The sequence below is a fragment of the Hippopotamus amphibius genome, chromosome 13 (genome assembly GCF_030028045.1).
Source record: "Hippopotamus amphibius kiboko isolate mHipAmp2 chromosome 13, mHipAmp2.hap2, whole genome shotgun sequence".
In the NCBI taxonomy this organism is placed as follows: domain Eukaryota; kingdom Metazoa; phylum Chordata; class Mammalia; order Artiodactyla; family Hippopotamidae; genus Hippopotamus; species Hippopotamus amphibius.
Window position 1 is genome coordinate 65,753,164 of NC_080198.1, and position 18,519 is coordinate 65,771,682.

Sequence of the window (18,519 nt, forward strand, 5' to 3'; positions counted from 1 at the left end):
GAGTTCTCATGCCCTGGGACAATAACAGAGCCCAACAGGAAGAAGACAGACTCCTCTTCTTTCCCGGCAAGGACCCAGCCAATGAAAAGCCATGGACTCTGTTTTACTATAACCCTCCCAACTTCCTTTTCCTCCTTATGGAAATGTTCTCCTGCCCTTGCCACGTGGGGACTTGCATGTGGCTCACCAAGGTTGCAGACCCCGAGTTGCAATTCTCTGCTGATCCCAAATAAAGCCATCTTTGCAGGAGAAATATCTGCAGTCTATTTATTTCAGGTCAACAACATAAACACATGGAATTGGGGTTCTCCTTTGTTGTTGTTTTGCACTCACCCAGAATGTGATGCCTGTGGGTTGGTTCTCAAACCTGTTTGCACTTTTTTTCCATTCATGTTTCCTTTCCTTTTGGAAGTTCTTGTTAGCAGTTTTGGGGACTGTAGCTCACAATCACCTGTCAGTAACCCCTTCACTCTTCCTGCTTCCCACTTCCTTTCTGCTGATCCTGCATCTGTCCAGCCTCTGGGTAGGCAGCCACACCTGCCCATAATCTGGAATATGCAGGAATTCCATTGCTCAAAGTTTTTAAAGATTATTTTTTGAAGAACTAGTTAAACCCTGGTCCAGAAGGAGTTATTTATCTTTGGGAAAATGGGCTATAACGTAGTTGCAAGATAACTGTAAACCTCTTTGTAATATTCAAGAGGCAGGTTGGTCTTACAAAGATATCAACATTGCTCTGGTCTTTTAATAAATGTCTATACCTGCTTGTAGACAGGGTTTCTTGAAAACCCCACTTACTTAGATGAATCAAGTTTATTCGAGGGACTGTCCTCAGTTTGCAAGGACAGAAAAGTTCCTTGAGTAATTAAAATGGAAAGGTATTTCTTATCATTATAAGAATTAGAAAAACAGATGATAAACTACAAAGTTTTTTTTTTAAATCTGGAAACAAACTTACAAAATCTATATTAGAGTGAGATTTCTAGTTTCAAAGGAAAGCATTTATTACAAGATCTACTCAGTACTTAACAGTATGAATACATGCAAATACCAACTTCACACAAAAAAAATCTACTCTATAAAAGGAGCTGAACATCTATGTTAATATTAGTGGCACTCATAATCTTCATAATATCTTAACAAAAACTAAATGTTAATAGCATACAGAGGGAGAATACAAGTATCTATATCTACTCCAGTAAAATTATATATTTTATTTTTAAAAACAGTTCAATACTCAACACTGTTATTTCCTAACTTTGAACAAAGATGGTATGTATAATTGGAATGATTACCTGTGCAAAGCTCTCACATTATCACATATAAGACAAGCACCAAACCAAAAATGATATTCTTTTACCCAAGCATGAGGATAATCGAATTACATTTTCTAATTACATTTAAATTAGTCCTGTAAATAAACCAGGCATTCTCTTTTCTTGTTTTGTTGTTACCTTATAGAAAAAAAAAAATGCTTCACATCACAATTAATGCTTAGAAATACAGACTTTGGAGCCAGATAAAACCGTAGTTCAAATTTGAGCTCTACTACCTATTATCTGTGAGACCTTGGGCACGTTTCTTAATGTCACTAAGCTAATTTCCTCAACCAAAAATGCAGAAAATAGATGTTGCCAAGACTGAGACTATATACGAGTCATGGGCTAATTTGTGTCCCTCTGCCAGTTCATACGTTGAAGTCCTAAACCCCAGCACCTTAAAATGTGACTATATTTGGAGATAAGGTCCTTAAAAAGGTAATTAAGCTAAAGTGAGGTCATCAGGGTGGACTTTAATCCAATACGACTGGTGTCCTTACAAGAAAAGAAAATGTAGACAAAGACAGGTACAGAGGGAAAACGTTGTGAAGACACAGGGAGAAGACAGCCATCTACAAGTCAAGGAGAGAGGCCCCAGAAAAAACCAGCCCTGCCCACACCTTGATCTCAGATGTCTAACCTCCAGAATTGTGAGAAAATAAATTTCTGTTGTTTAAACCACCTAGTATGTGGCACTTTGTTGTGGCGACCCTAGCAAATTAATGCAATACATAAAGAATTTAGCAGTTCTTGGAACACAGTAGATAAACAGTAACTTAATTACTACCATTATTTTCTCAGAGCTCTTCTAATATTCATTTCCAGAAACTACACACATAAATTCAGGCCTTATAATGCTCAGTTTACAGCTAAGTAGTGAAAGAGACGTTGTTGGGATAGGCAGTCTGCCATGAGCTCTGAGCACCCCTGCATGTTCTTGCTGGATTTTGACTTCTCTTTTTCCAGGCCATTTCTCAAGGCTGTGTTTGCAGTGGGCAACTTTGAATGATGACGTAATATCTTTCTCCAGACAAAGAACAGGCTTACTTGTGCTTACTATAAAAGCTGTGAATTGCCTAAACTCAGTGTTCCTCTCCTGTAACACAAACTACCGTGTGTGCAAGCATTCATCATGGGCTCTTTATGTCACCCCCCAAGGGACTTGAGAACACCAGGGACCAACATAAATTAACATGAAGCTCTGGTTATTTTTACAAAGTCCTTTGTCTCTGACCCAGGAGTCTCGAGTCTTCTGCCAGTGTCTCATGAAATTTTAATAGGCTAAATTGCTAGCTTGTAAACAGGGCAAAATCCCAGACCCTGTATAGCTCTTGCCAGTTTTGACTTGAGAGAGCCATGGTTCTTTGGAAAAGGTGTGCCCCAGTGAGTGGGGTTAAGAGATACGATTCAATGCGCTCCAACAGTGAATGCTTTCGCTCAAGTGGTGGGAAAGCTGGAGGTGATTATAGGCTGCCTACTGTCTACCTGTTAGTGAACGTTCGACTACGTACGAGGGAGAGGTAGGAATAAAACAAGCCACCCAAATGGTGTCTTGGCTGTTGCCCACTCACCTCAGGTGGGAGGAGGAAGAATGTGAACAGGACAACAAGGAGGGCGCACCCCATGGCGCAAGCTGAGAAGAAACCAGCTGCGGCTGCTAAGTCGAGGGGTCCCCAGAGCTGAAAGAAATGCTGTCAGCAATGAAGAAATACAACTTTTTAATGTGGGATCTTAGTTCCTCCACCAGGGATCAAACCCGCACCCCCTGCACTGGGAGCACGGAGTCTTAAACACTGGACCGCCAGTGGCCAAAGAAATACAACTTTGAGTAGACCGAAAGACCCAGCAAGAGCACGAGCTGGGCAGCTGATCAAAACCAAAAGTAAACACAAAGCGTTGCTTCCTGGCACGAGTCGTTCTCTCCCTCTACACCTAATACCTCCAGCACCCTCCACCCTGACTTCGGCTGCTGTATGGGAAAAGCCAAGTGTGATGGGGGGACTCTGGGGAAGAAAGTGACTCAAACTTTTATAGCTCTGTTACATACAGATGCCCAAGTGACCATGCTACCCAGTCCCTGGGGGATGTGGTACTGGATGCAGGCTGGCCAAAGGTACCCAGGACTGCAGGGCACTGGGGAGACGTGGTGGTGGGCAGAAGACAAAAAGAAAGATCCTTGGACCCTGGGTGCTCTCCAGATACTAGGAAGAGCACAGGGGAGAAGCTGGCACCAACACTGAAATATAGAGCCAAAAAAAAAAAAAAAAAATCAGAAAACCCTAAAACAAAACAAAACCTCCTTGCCTGCCGCCCTCCCTTTCTGCTCCTTCCTGAGCTACCAGTCAGGGAGATAACATCATCTCTTGGCAACTGTTAAAGCCCCTAATGTGAAAGTGTTAAACTTCTTGGTCCACGTTCCCATAGGGGGGAAAGTGACTAAAATCAACTGACAGGATGGGAGCAAATCTTGTAGTAAAGGAAGAAAGTGACCTTGTGGCGGGGGGCGGGGGGGCCCATGGCCCAATTCAATGTACTATTATTATGAAAATACATAACTGGCATTGACATGTTATGTGCTTAAACTTACATGCTCATAAAGTGCCAGAGGAGATTCTTCCATTTGGGGTATTGCTACAAGTAGAGAAATGAGACAAGCTTACTGCCTGACACCACTATGCCCTAACCCATCCTAACCCGTCGACAGGTTGGGACTGAACGTGTGTGCCTCAGTGCTCCGATGCCTCAGATGTTCACTATACGGGTGGTATACAGATGTTCTGTGGTTAACAAGTGAGAAGCCTGTCTCAATGGCCCCGACTATGGCATTATCTACCTCTACCAATAGCAGTGACTGATAAACCCAAACAAAATCCAGAACTCTGTTTGCCAAGTAAAGTTCCTGGAGATGATTTGAATAGATTCACAGCACTTGATCCCCCTGGGAGTCAAACGAACAAATGCTGTCTCCTTCACCACCACCAAGCCACCACCACAAAGAAGGCTCAACTCCTTGTTATGCCTCTTATTTAACACTGGAGGCAGGACGAGATGCCTTCAATGGCAGCTCTAAGGTAAGAACACGTACAAACACAGGGACCAGGGCAACCTTGTTTCAATCTGACTGATGATATGCTTCTCTTAATGTCTGAATGGCCTTGGATTTTGTCATACATGGCAACTGAGGCTGCAACTACTGGGTGACACTACCTATGTGACAATCAAATTTATAAAATGGTGATTCAAATCAGGTTTAACAACAAATCCTGAAATACAGTGACCTGAGCCTGTTGGGGTTATGTGCTCGTATGCGGGGAAAATGGGCCACAAAGGTATCTCCACTAGGGATGGGAGTCGCCTGCTGGCCCAACTATTGCCTTCTGTAATTTTTGGCAATGACACCAAAGACAGGCAAGTCAGCCAAAGGTCCCTTTCATGGTTCATAATGGACAACAAATTGGTCTTAGACTACATTCTGGTTAATAAAAAGACCTCCTGGTCCTCCCTTGAAATTTACATTTGGCTAAATTCAAGCCCTTAGGGAACATGAGTGAGGTCAATACTGCAGACTGGCTTCCTCCTGCTGCTCAGAGTGTGTTTTAGGAGCCTTAATTTAATTGGTATATGAGACCAATTGAATGGATTTGGTATTGACTAAGCAACCTGTCTGCCAGATTAATCAGAGCAGCCGACTGAGTGGCATACTCACATGAAAATCCCTGTTGGAGGAGGCTATCCACTACGGCGCTGAGTGACACTGCGTACCTTCTCTGTGTGCCATGGCCTACCTTTACCCAGTCCACGTCTCAGGCTTGTGTTTACACTGAGCAACCTTGAGGCATGAGGTCACAGCTACCCTTGGACAAAAAACAGGACTGTTTGTGCTTACTATAAAAGCAGTGGCTACCCCAAGCTCAGCGTTCCTCTTCCGTAACACAACATACTGCGTGTGCAGGCTTCCATCAGTGGCTCTTTGTATTGCTCTTGTGGGACTTAGAGAAATGGGGAACTGACGCAAATCAAAACAGTTACAGGCTAACTTGTTAGATTATAAAAGGGTGAAATCCCGTACTCCGTAGTTACTGACACACATCAATTATTTCCTTCCTGGTAAAAGCTGCTGTTTTAGACACTGTGACTTGGCTACTAGAAAATTTATTAGCATGACATATCACAATGATTATTTTCCAAAGATGTAGCCAGAAACACTACAAAAATAAAAAGCTCTCTGATTCCTGTGAATTTATCTGTGTGTGTCCAAGTCCAGTGATAATTTCACAGTCTGTCTGAAGTACTAATAGTACTAAATCCAAAGCGTGGCGCCAGGCCTCAGTCTTTGGTGTAACAATGTCATAAACTCTTGGAATCTGTTCCAGTTTACCTGAAATGCCTGAATTTAAAATTCCACTATTTAGCTTACTATATTCATTCAAGACGTAAGATGAAGGAGAGCCAGAGTCTGCAGCATTGCGTAGATGATGCTGAATGAATGTGCTGGCTTCAAATTCAGATGAGCAGCTGGCAGTGTTACACAGGAGGGCTGAAAGGTATCTGTGCCACCCATCTGCCAGGCATTTAAGCACGGTCGGTCTGTATAGTGCCACAGATGAGGCCAGCCAAGAGGACGTGTTATGAAGCCATCCTGAACAGCCTTGGTTTCCTTTATTCAGAGACTGCTCTGCGAGAATCTGAAGATGGCTAAGACACAAAAATTCAACGGCGCCACCTCCGAGGAAGACCTTTTGCTCTTTCAGAGCGTGATACAGACGATAGGCACAAGTCCAGAACCTATCTTCTTTGGTTTGCATGTGAGCAGCGACTGGACTAGTTAGTACTACTGTAACCAAACTAATTCCTTCTGTTTTTAACAGGATTGCCATCTTGTTGATCCAATCTACAGAATCGAAGGGAATGCTTCTCCAGATGGTCACACAGACCCCACTGCCCACACAGTCTTCACTCACTTGTGTAATGTAGGCCACCTGCACTGCTCCTGAAGCCTCTGCAAAAGCCTGCATCACATTGCCATTCACTGACCCAATCAGCAATCGCTTACTGTGTGTGCATTTTTCAGTTAAGCGTTCAGATACATTTCCTTGTGCCAGGACAAGGTTCACATTGAACTTGCTTAATACCTGTAACACATGATCTGTCCACAGTTCTTCTGAGCTGCCTTGTTGAGCTTTCATGCTTTCTGATACTGTTTTAATATTTGTAGACTTATTAAATCCCAGGTGGCGATAATTCTCTGTGAGGTCACCCTCAATAAGAATTACCCGGACAGGCTGGTCCTGCCATTCCTTGATCAGAGTAGTACTGGATATTGATACAACAGTGACATATCCTGGACAGACACAAGAAAAAGTTTCAGGTAAACCTGGTAAGCAGCAGGTGAAGATTCTTGAAATGTCAAAAAGAAATGGCCTTGTACAGCCGCCTTGTTGCATACCTGCGTTCTGATATTGTAGCCGCACTGCTTCATCTACTAACTTCATGCTGCTGTGATCTCCGTGACTCAAACCCACCTCCAGCTCTACCAAATCATTACATCTATAAGTCTTGGGAGTCGCTGCACTAAGTTGTTCTAGAAATCCATCTGGTTTGCTTATCCACTGATTATTATCTGTCCTGCTAAAATGTCTACTGTGAGTCAGTATTGACTTTCTGCAGTGGGTGTCTGCAAGCAGACTGCTTTTCAGAGTCTGAAGAGTTTGTGATGTGTTTTCATCTGCTTCAACCTTAGCCTGGGACCTAAAGAGTTGAGGTGATTTAAGAGTTCTCCCAGAAAGACTGTACATGTCCAACGACTGAGAGGCAACATCTCTGAGATCATGTTCTTTCTGTATCAAATCGGAACCTGAAGGGATCTGTAGAAAAGGGTACAAGCTGACACCAAATGTTTCAAGTCCAGAAAATGTCTTTGTGTTATCTATATGGTCAAAGACATTGTGGACAGGCACTTGAAGGGAAACTACCTCTTCAATGCATGAATTCAAGCCTTCTGACATTACAGACACTATCAATGAAATGGGGACACCCAAATGAACACATTCTTCAGCAGCACTGCTCCATGCACCAACAAGAAACAAAAGAGTACTGGCTCCAGTTCTGTATGTGTTATTTTGTGCTTGAACTGCTTCACTGAGAAGTTGTCCCACTGCACTGGTTAAATCCAAACTTTCAAGAAGCCGTACTGTTGAACTGATTATCACACTTTCATGACAGTCTTCATCTATAATAAATTTGGATGATTTCACTGGGCCTAGGAATGTTCTTCCTGTTTCTGCAAACGATGAAAGTTGCTGAAGTCCCATGTGCCTTCTTTTGTCTATGACCCTGCAAGCCATCACCATGAATCATCATCTGCAAGTAAAATAAAAACTTGGAACTTTATTCAGTACAATTCACGGTTATAAAAGATGCTTACAAAAGAAAAATAAGATATAGTCCCTGTCTTCGAGGAGTTTCTGGTATATGCAGTTCCCATTAAATACGCTCAGTGCAATGATACAGTATTATAATATTAATGATAAAGGTATGGATGTGTAGAGGAGGAACACTTCATCCAACAGGGGAAGTGGATCACACAGGCTATAGGCAGTATTTCCAGAAGAATGTCATGCCCGCAATGAGTCTTAAAGAATAATTTGAAATAATTAGCAAGTTGAAAGAGGTAGCAATAAATGTACATATATGTGACAAAAGCACAGCGTACCAGGATAACACAACTGATTTCCTTTCATGGGAATATGAAGCAAGTAGTGGGGAAGAGAAGCAGATGCAGCGTTAGAAGAAGAAAGGGGTTGGATCCTGAAGGGCAGTGTGTGCCACGTCAAACCGGATCCTACTTATAATGGGAAACATGGAAGTGGGTTTTTTTAAATTAATTAATTAATTAATTATTTTATTTGGTTGCACCAGGTCTTAGTTGCGGCAGGCAGGCTCCTTTGTTGTGGCATGCGAACTCTTAGTAGCAGCATGCATGTGGCATCTAGTTCCCTGAGCAGGGATCGAACCTGGGCCCCCTGCATTGGGAGTGCAGAGTCCTATCCACTGTGCCACCAGGGAGGTCCCCATAGAAGTGTGTTAAGGTGAGGGAGGGAGATGAAGAAACAGCTTGATGTAGTGTTTAAAAGCACGTACTCTGAATCTATGAGGGTGAGTCAAAAATTATTCGCACTGTGGCTGCAGAATTTAATTAACTTTTAGATAAGACAAATACATCTTTTTGATATAATCTCCATGCTTTTCAGTATACTTTGTCCACCTGTCAACAAGCTTTTGTATTCCCTCATTAAATAATGTTTTAGGCTGAGCTGCAAGACACAAATGCACTGCTGTCTTCACTTCATCAGAAGTGAATTTGGCTCCTTCTCGATGGCTAACACTTGTGCGACCTTCCTTGAACTTCTCTATCCATTCATACAACTTCTTTGCAACAAAACACTTTCTCCATACTGTACACAAAGTCTTCAATAAATATCGGCACCAGGTACAACCTCAGACTACAAAAGATGCATCTCTGCATGCTGTTCTTCTTTCATACAAATCACAAGTAGGGCATCCATTTTTGCTCACACCACAGCTACAAATGAACTGATGCAATACGTTCACACTTGCATGGCAGTGACTGGGGAGACAGTAGCCCTGAATGGAAAGTGCTGATAAGACAGTGCAGTCAACAGAAGTTTTAATATAACCAGAGTGCAGATAATTTTTCACTCACCCTTATAGAAGTCTGGTTTTGAACTTGTCTCTACTGCTTACTAACTGTGTAGCCTTCAGCAAGCTTCTTAACTTCTCTGCCCCATTTTCACATCTGAAAAATGAGGATAATAACAGAATTTACTTCATAGGGTGATTACAAGGAGTAAATGAGTACAGTGCTTAGAACAGTGCCTGGCACATAGAGCTTCATGAGTACTTGCAATAATAATAATAAATTTATAATATAAAACTAAATAATATTAAATAAATATTAAAAATAAAATTAAATAATATTAAAATTATTATTTATTATTAGTGTTTTGGATATATTACCATTCTGATAACAGTGTAGAGAACTGATTCGATGAGTGCCAGACTGGAGGCAGAGAAGCTATGGTTATGTGGATGAGAAAAGTGGAAGAAGGATGGAGGTGAAAGGATGGATTTGGTTATTGATTAGAATATAAAAGGGGTAAAGTACTATTTAAAAGGAAGTTCAAGAGCAATTAGACTTTTTCCACGTAATATTTCAGAATTCACAACTAAAACTAATAGGAAGAAGTTATAAGAGAAAGACTAGCCTAATAGAAAGAATTTTTTAACGAAGTACCCTCTAATTGAAAAGCTGTCTGTAATAAAATAACCTGTCTTGTGAGGTATGGGCTCTTAAAAGTACTAGAGCTAAAGCTGTAGATAACATACACTTCTCTTCCAACTCTAAGACTTTATAACTCTTCAAGTATATATATATCTTTTAATATTTTTAAAAATTTATTTATTTTGGCTGCATTGGGTCTTAGTTGCAACACATGGGATCTTTAGTTGCAGCACACAGGATCTTTAGTTGCGGCATGCATGTGGGATCTAGTTCCCTTACCAGGGATTGAACCCAGGCTCCCTGCATTGGGAGTGCAGAGTTTTAGCCATTGGACCACCAGGGAAGTCCCTCAAGTATGTTTTTTATCACAACCTTTTAAATCCAAAATATTAAAAAGCAAACAACCCTCAGAGTTTTGCTGTTCCTCTAATGCTGGCCACAGCACTGGTAAATTTGTTCCTGTAATACCTGGATTCATCCTTGAATCTGAAGAGCACCACAGTTCTAGATACACCTTAGGATCAGCAGGAAGCCACAGCACAGCTGTTGCTCAAGAGTAGCTTCCTACAGGCTTTCAAGGGCTAAGGAGAAAAGCCAGTACACCCTAGGAAAATATATAACAAATTCTTTGAACTCAGCTTCAAAACCTCTTTTGTGAAATTTTCAGTTCTGTAAAATAAAACTAAAACTCTTGATATACTCAGGCATAACCCTGGACAGCATCAAAATATACTCGCAACTCCAACAATCCTGAGACCCATCCTGTCTTACAGCTCTCTGATCTTACCATATTTTTTGCTGTCCTCCAGCCCATATTATCAATTCTCTACTTACCCAGTTTAAATTCTCATTTGCCAATTATTACAATCACGCTCTTGTATATACATCCTCAAAGCCCTTGTCTCTCTTTTGGTTCATATTACTTACCTTGCAAAGCCACTAATCTTGATGAAATCCAACTCTGTCTACTCCATGTTTACCTGAGGCAGCTGAAAATAAACAGAAAAACACACACAACCATGCTGACTAGTGTCATTTTAAGTTCATGACTCCACACAGCAAGTGGCCCTTAATACTGCCTGGCAATCTACTTTGCTAGTCCTTTTGTCCTTTTTTTTTTTAATGGTTACTGGGTCCTATTTTTTTTAAAGTTTCATCTATCCCTGAGTACAAAGGATATTCCATATTTCTTCTAAAAGCTTTATGGTTTCAGTCTTTTTTTAAAAACTGAGGTACAGTTCATATAACATAAACTTAACTATTTTAGAGTATACAATTCAGAGGCACTTTGAACATTCACAGTGTTGTACAACCACTACCTTTACCTTGTTCCAAAACACTTCCATCACTCCGACAGAAAACCCTGTAGCCATTAAACAGCCCGTCCCTGTATTCTTCTTGCCCAGTCCCTGGCAATCACCAACGTGCTTTCTTGTCTCTATGGATCTACCTATTCTGGATATTTCATATAAATAGAATTATAGAATAAGGGATGCTTTGTGTCTGGTTTCTTTCACTTAGCATAATTTAAAAACAAATTTATGATAGTTGCTTTACAATGTTGTGTTAGTTTCTGCTGTACGGCAAAGTGAATCAGCTAAATGTATACATATATTCCCTCTTTTTTGGACTTCCTTCCCATTTAGGTCACCGCAGAGCACTGAGTAGAGTTCCCTGTACTATACAGTAGGTTCTCATTAGTTATCTATTTTATACATAGCAGTGTATATATGTCAATCCCAATCTCCCAATTCATCCCACCCCTCGCCTAGCATAACGTTTCCGAGGTTCATCCACACTGTAGTATGCGTCAGTATTTCATTCCGTTTTAGGTATATATGTAGGTAGCTATCATTCTGTTTATCCATTCATCTGTTGATGGACATTTGGATTGCTTCTACTTTTAGATTACTGTGAACAGTGATACTAAAACATTTATGTACAAGTATTTGAGGACCTGTTTTCAATTCTTTGGGGGTACACACGTAGGAGTGGTCATTTGATAATTCTGTGTTTAAGTTTCTGCAGAACTGCCAAACTTCTCGGTAGCAGCTGAACCATTTTACTTTCCTACCAGCACTGTATGAGCGCTTAAATTTCTCCACACCCTTGCTGTGTAGTTTCCTAGGGCTGCTTTACCAAATGACCGCAAATGGGGTGGCTTATTAACTCGTGGTTCTGGAGCCTGGAAGTCTGAAATCAAGGTGTCCACAGGGCCATGCTCCTTCTGAAAGCTCTAGGGAAGAGTCCTTCCTTGCCTCATCCAGCCTCTGGTTGTCCCCAGAGGTCCCTGGCTTTGAAAGCATAACTCCAATCTCTGCTTTCCTTTCACAGGCCCTCTTAAACAGACAACAGTCATTGGATTCAGCGCCTGCCCTAATCTGGTATGACCTCACCTTAACTAATTATATCTACAAATAAGTTATTTCCAAATAAAATCACATTCTGGGACTCTGGGTGGACATGAATTTTGGTGGGGAACACTCTGCAACCCACTATGTTCACCAACACTTCTGTTTTTTTGCTTCATTTTTGTTTTATAATAATAGCTATTCTAGTGGATGTGAATGATATTTCATTGTGGTTTTGATTTCAAAAGATGTTGAGCATCTTTTCATGTGCTTTTTGACCATTTGTACACCTTCTTCAGAGAAATATCTATTCAAATCTCTTGCCCATTTAAAAACTGGGTTGCCTTTGGTTGCTGAATTGTAAGAGTTCTTTATATATTCTAGGATACTAGAACCTTATCAAAATATGATTTGCAAATATTTTCTCTCATTTTGTAGGTTGCATTTTCTACTTTTTGATAATGTACTTTGATGCATAAAAGTTTTTAATTTTAATGAAATCTAATTTGTCTCTTTTGGTGTCATATCTAAGAACACACTGCCAAATCCAAAGTTATAAAGATTTAACTCAATGTTTTCTTCAAAGAGTTTTATCATTTCATATCTTATACTAACTGATACATTTTGAGTTGACTTTTGTATATGGTAAGAGGTAGGGTTCTAACTTCATTCTTTTGCATTTTGATATCAAATTGTCCCAGCGCCATTCACTGAAGAGACTATTCCTTTCCCCATTGATTGGTCTTGGCACCTTTGTCAGAAATCAATTGGCAACACATGTATGGGTTTACTTCTGGACTCTCAATTCTACTTCATCGGTCTCTATGTCCATCCTTAAGTCAGGACCACACTGTTTTACTCTAGCTTCCAGGAAATTTTGAAGTCAGGAAGTGTGAGTCCTTCAACTTTGCTTTTTGTTTCAGCTTTAACATTTATGTTTATAATTCATCTTAAGCTGATTTTGTAAATGGTGTGAAGTAGGAGTTGTTTTTTCCTTCTTGGATATCTAGTTGCTCCAGAATAATTTGTTGAAAAGATAAACTTAAGACAAGACTGGCCTTTTGCTTTTGTTTTTCATTTCAAACACATTCTGGGAGCTTACTAAGTATGAGGCAGTTTACATGCATTATGCAATGTTGTCCTCACAACAACAATATGATTAACCTACTATTGTACTATAAGGAACACACACACATAAATAATTAACCTATTTTAATTATGTACCAGATGAAGAATAATTAAGTAACATATAAAACCTCATGGCTAGTAAGTAAAAGGTTGGAACTAAAACCCACACTTGTTTAATGCCAAAGTCCCATGTTATTACTGCTTTCTGGCTGTCCCTCTACCCAGCATGACAGTAATTCACACTCTGTTTTGTAGAATCTTCCACTGCATTTCCCACTTCCAAGCCTTTCTGCCTTTTTCCAAGCTTTGTTCATACCCTTAACATACCCACTTTTTTTTTCAGGTGTCAGAGTCTCTGTTTATGATTTCTTTTCTATGTTTAAATCACAGGATAACACTATATGAATGGAAAACTCATAGGGAATTTACAGTGAAAGGAATAAGTCATGGTCTATTTCAAACTTAGTCTGTATTTATGTGAAAAAGGTTTCCCAGAGAAGGTATGAAATTATTTAAACAAAACTAATCCACAAGCAAAAAGTCACACATAACTGATTAGCAAAGTTAATATTCAAGAGAGCTATCTCAACATTTGAAGAATCTATTCCAAGTTTCAGTAGTAAATTTTTTTTAAAAAGTCTTAGCATTCCTGGGACTTCCCTGGTGGCACAGTGGTTAAGAATCCGCCTGCCAATGCAGAGACATGGGTTTGATCCCTGGCCCGGGAAGACCCCACATGCTGCAGAGCAACTAAGCCCGTGTGCCACAACTACTGAACCTGTGCTCTGGAGCCCAAGAGCCACAACTACTGAGCCTGCACGCTGCAGCTACTGAAGCCCACGAGCCTAAAGCCTGAGCTGTGCAACAAGAGAAGCCACTGCCTGAGAGGCCTGTGCACAGCAACAAAGAATGGCCTCTGTTAACCTCAACTAGAGAAAGCCCACAAGCAGCAATGGAGACCCAATATAGCCTAAATAAATAAATAAATAAATAAAATTTAAAGAAAGAAAAAAGTCTTAGCATCCTTAAGTTTAGAAGAGTTCCTATATTATTATTTTGAAGAGATTAAAATTCACTATAATCAACATAAAATATAAGGGTGAGTCAAAAATTATCTGCACTCTGGTTATATTAAAACTTCTGTTGGCTGCACTGTCTTATCAATGCTTTCCTTTCAAGGTTACACTCTCCCCAGTCACTACTGTGCAGGTATGAACATGTTACATCAGTTCATTTGTAGCTGTGGTGTGAGCAAAAATGGATGCCCCACTTGTGATTTGCATGAAAGAAGAGCAGCGTGCAGAGCAACCTGCATGAAAGAAGATTTGTCTTTTGGAGTCTCTTAGGGTGTACCTGGTACTGTTATTTATCGAAGGCTTTGTGCGCAGTATGGAGAAAGTGTTTTGTCATAAAGAAGCAGGTATGAATGGATAGAGAAGTTCGAGGAAGGTTGCACAAGTGTTAGCCATCAAGAAGGAGCCGGATTCACTTCTGATGAAGAAGTGAAGACAGAGGAGCATTCGTGGCTCACAGCTTGGCCTAAAACATTTTTTAATGAGAGAATATGAAAGCTTGTTGACAGATGGACAAAGTGTATTGAAAAGCAAGGAGACTATGTTGAAAAATGATGTATTCATCTTTTCTAAAAGTTAATTAAAATAAATTCTACAGCCACAGTGCGCATAATTTTTGACTCACCCTCATAAAAACTCAAACAAGAATCCCTCTTACAAGAGACTAAGTATAAAAAGGCAAAGACAGTGAAGAGGATGGCGAAATAGATGATTTCAAAGATGAAGAGTACCTCTGGCGGCTTTTCTTGGCATTGAACTGACACGATCTGACCCCTGTCTGCTATATGTCAGCACCAGTATTTTCCACAAACAGCTCCCCATTTCACTACTGGGATCCCTAACTTTACTTGCCACCTTAATGTTTCTTTTAACTTTTTAAGTGTGTCATAGAAGAGCAGAGTCAGAGATTTTTGACATCAGAAGTAGCCTTCTTTTCCTAAGATCATGTCTAGACTTGTCTAAGGTACTTGGCTTCGAACACTAAGACATGCAATGCGTTTCAGGAGTTGCATTTTTAAAAAATTAATATTTTCTGACAGGTATGATTAGCTACAAAACCAAGAGTTTGCCTATCTCCGATCCATTCCCAATACAGTCTAATCATATCACTCTACTGCTTATAAACCTCCAATTTGGAAACTAAAACTTTTACTCTTTTGTCTGTCACAGGAGTTCCTTTTTAAAATTAAGTGAAATGTTTTCACTCCTCGGCTCAAAATTCTGCAAAGCCTTCCCATTTTACTCAAGCGAAAGTCAAAGTCCTTACGATGCCCTAATAATCTGCACTCCTCCTCTACCTCTCTAAGTCTCCTACTACTCTATCCCTGGACAGCTCTGCTCTGGCCTCCTTTCTGTTCCTGGAACATGCAAGGCATGTTCCCTACCTGCGTGTTTCTGTTCCACTTCTTCCCTCTTTCTGGGATGCTCTTCCCCAAGAAATCTATTGTCTCACCAACTGTATGTAATTATGCAAATTTCCGCCTTCAACAAGGCCTATCCTGGGCATCCTGTTTAACACTGCAAACTCCTCTTTCCCCTTTACATTCTGAATTCCCTTTATCTGCTCTAATTTCTTTTTTCCCATAACATTATCACATTATAATATAGTACACAGTTTACTTATTTATTTACTATTTATTGACTACATGCCTCTGTTGGAATGTAATTCCCAGGAGGGCAGTTTTAGTCACTGACATAACCCATATAGCGAGAATATTGGCACATTACAAGTACTCAATAAATATTCGACAAGTGAATGAATGAATGGTTTTCACCACATTTATTATCTTATATTTAAGTACAGAACTGAAACAAGATTAAACAGATGCCACTATCAGTATTCCTCCACCATAAATTTAAGGTTCAACCACTTCTGGAGTCGACATGATTCGTATTTGGCACTGCCTTCGTTGAGGCCCTTTAATTGCTTCCAAAAACTCCTTCACGTGGTTGTCAGAATTATCTTTGAGAAGCACAAACCTAATCCGATCACTCCACTGCCTAAAAACATCTATTTATCTTAGAAAATAAGGTTTTTATTCCTAGTTTGATGTGTCCCATAATCTGACTTCAATCTAATTTATGACTCCCACCTTCCCTTATAAACCCATGATCTCACCACACTACAAAACACATTTACTTTCATTTTTGCACATGCTGTACTCTGATTTGAATATCCTACCCTTTCTTCACCTTGGCAAATGCTATATATCCTTCATGACTCAAGGCAAATACCACATTTTTGATACAGCCTCCTCCAATGCCTCAAGGAGAAGTAGTGCCTCCTTCCTGGGCTGCCAAAGTACTTTCTACACACATCTACTAGAGCACTTAGCACTCTGAATTAAAAGTACTATATTTATATCTGTGCCTACCTCCCCCACTACTCTATGGGTTCCTTGCTTTCATTCATCTTTATGCTCTATACTCAGTTCCTTTCAAACTGACCCAGTACATGGCATAGTACTGATATGTAGAAAGCATTCAATAAATTTAATAGATTTAAGAGTGATACTGGGTTTAATATTTTTCTAGATTAATATTATTAATGTTCTATAGTAAAATTAGATTAGTAACAGCTTTTTTTCAAGACTGGGTACTTCCTAAGTCCTAGAAACTGCAATTTGAGCCTATAACTGAAAAATCATTTTCACTAATAGTTAATATCCCAAATACAAAAGCCTAAATCATAAAATGATGTAAAAGCAGGTTAACACACTACTCAGCCTTTTACTTGCCATGAGATGAAATTTGATCCAGGAGAGTCTAAAAATTAGAATTGTTTCTACCATATTTGGTCATTATTCATTTCTGGCCTCAGAAATCCCTTTAATGTTAGTAGTAAAGATGAAATATATGTCCTTGAGACTCAACAAGAGCAACTTTCTCAGTGAGATTAATGGCCTGAAAAATCAATATACTATAATTAAGTGACTGAACATTTTACTTAATTTACAATTATCTTGAATTTGCATCATTTTAATTTCCACTGGGATAACTTTACACAGAAAAATCACTTCTAATATTAGAATAACCGTACCTATTTTCCAGAATCCTAACGAGTTTTTTTTTTAAATCAATTATTACAACGCTTGGGTGTCTGCCTGGTATATAATGTGAACAAGACAGGATGATGGTTTTGGAAACTGTGCCATGTTTCTATTAACTAAAGTAGGAAAAGTGACTTGGGAGACTACTTTTAAGAATGTACTTTGCCCATTTTTCTTTCCCTACCTTCAAGGAGAGAAGTGGGGTAAAGGAAATAAGCCTAGGCAAAAGTTAATGATCTTCCTGAATCCACTGTTGGAGAATCCAGTGATTTTTAGAAAATAAAGTACATACTCTAGAGAAGGCACTGCAGGAGGCATAAAAAGAGTCCTGATGTGTAAGCAATTAAGCGTTAGAAGTTTTAAGAGACTATCACCTCTTCATTGCTATCAACTCAGTCCTCTCCCTCAGATTCAGAACTGGGTAGAACCAGCAAGTTTGGCCCTTTGGACAAGAATTTGCTTCGACTTACAGCAGTTATATGGGCATCTAAATCTCGACAGCTACTGAGTCAAGTGGATTATCAGGCTACCTATTTCGGGCTCAAGTGCGGATCTATGCAGGATATGATTGGAAAACCGGCTAAATCTTGGGATTCAGGCAATGGAATGGCTGGGGTGAGAATGTAGGAGGGTGGAAAAGTCTGATATTGATTATGGGTGGGTCCAAGGTCCGATCCCGCAAATAAACGCTACAACACATGTAAAAACTCTCTCCCACGCAGGGAGTCTTCACCGGCATCCCAAGACCCGTCCTTCCCCCCATGCCCACACCACGCGCCTCCTGTAAAGAAATGTTGCCTACCAGGCCAGACTCTCTGTGAACCAAGGAGGAGAGAAGCAGCTAAGGCCAAGCCCCAGGCAGTGTGGAGGCTAAGGGATGCCTAGCGGCGCAAGGGAAGGGCAGGCCCCTCCGCCAACGGTAATCCGGCCGTAAACCGAAGCTGGACCAATTCACCAGACCCACAAGGCCCTAGAGTCTCACCCTTTCCCCCCGGGGCCCCAAGCGGTAACAAAAGCAAACAAGGGCTCCCCACATCTCAATCAAAGACTTAGCAGCTGGTAGAAGCACCTCGCTACTAACCTCGCTCTTTTCTCCATCCCTACGGGAGGCTCCGGTCCCCCGAAGCTCTGCCCGGCACTGGGACGCCAAAACGCCGGGGGAAAGAACCCCGCCTGCCGGTTTGCATTTTGCGCAAGCGCGCCGCGGGCCCAGCGGGGCGGGCAGGTAGTCCCGGTTGCCAAGAAACCAGAAGGAAAGTTCCGCTTAACGGTAGGTAGCCTGGGAAAGGCAGAGCG

The 18,519-nt window shown here is 40.6% G+C and overlaps 1 protein-coding gene across 5 annotated transcripts; it reads right to left on the minus strand.

The window, feature by feature from the left end:
- Positions 1–1,055: 1,055 nt before the first annotated feature.
- On the minus strand, positions 1,056–18,438 carry BBS12 (Bardet-Biedl syndrome 12). 5 transcript variants are annotated; one of them, XM_057706725.1, is made up of 5 exons: positions 18,305–18,438; positions 10,549–10,610; positions 9,043–9,135; positions 6,766–7,679; positions 1,056–6,660 (listed from the first exon to the last, which is right to left on the minus strand). In XM_057706725.1, the coding sequence occupies exons 4-5, from the start codon at positions 7,667–7,669 to the stop codon at positions 5,525–5,527; spliced, it is 2,040 nt and encodes a 679-aa protein (XP_057562708.1). In that variant the 5' UTR covers positions 7,670–7,679; positions 9,043–9,135; positions 10,549–10,610; positions 18,305–18,438; the 3' UTR covers positions 1,056–5,524. The 5 variants fall into 5 exon arrangements, with proteins under 5 accessions (XP_057562708.1, XP_057562704.1, XP_057562706.1 ...); XM_057706721.1 differs by having other exon boundaries at positions 1,056–7,679; XM_057706723.1 differs by lacking the exon at positions 9,043–9,135 and having other exon boundaries at positions 1,056–7,679.
- Positions 18,439–18,519: the final 81 nt, after the last annotated feature.

Bases quoted from the DNA above. Each gene is read 5' to 3' on its own strand.
- BBS12 (XM_057706723.1), bottom strand. From the start codon at position 7,669: ATGGTGATGGCTTGCAGGGTCATAGACAAAAGAAGGCACATGGGACTT.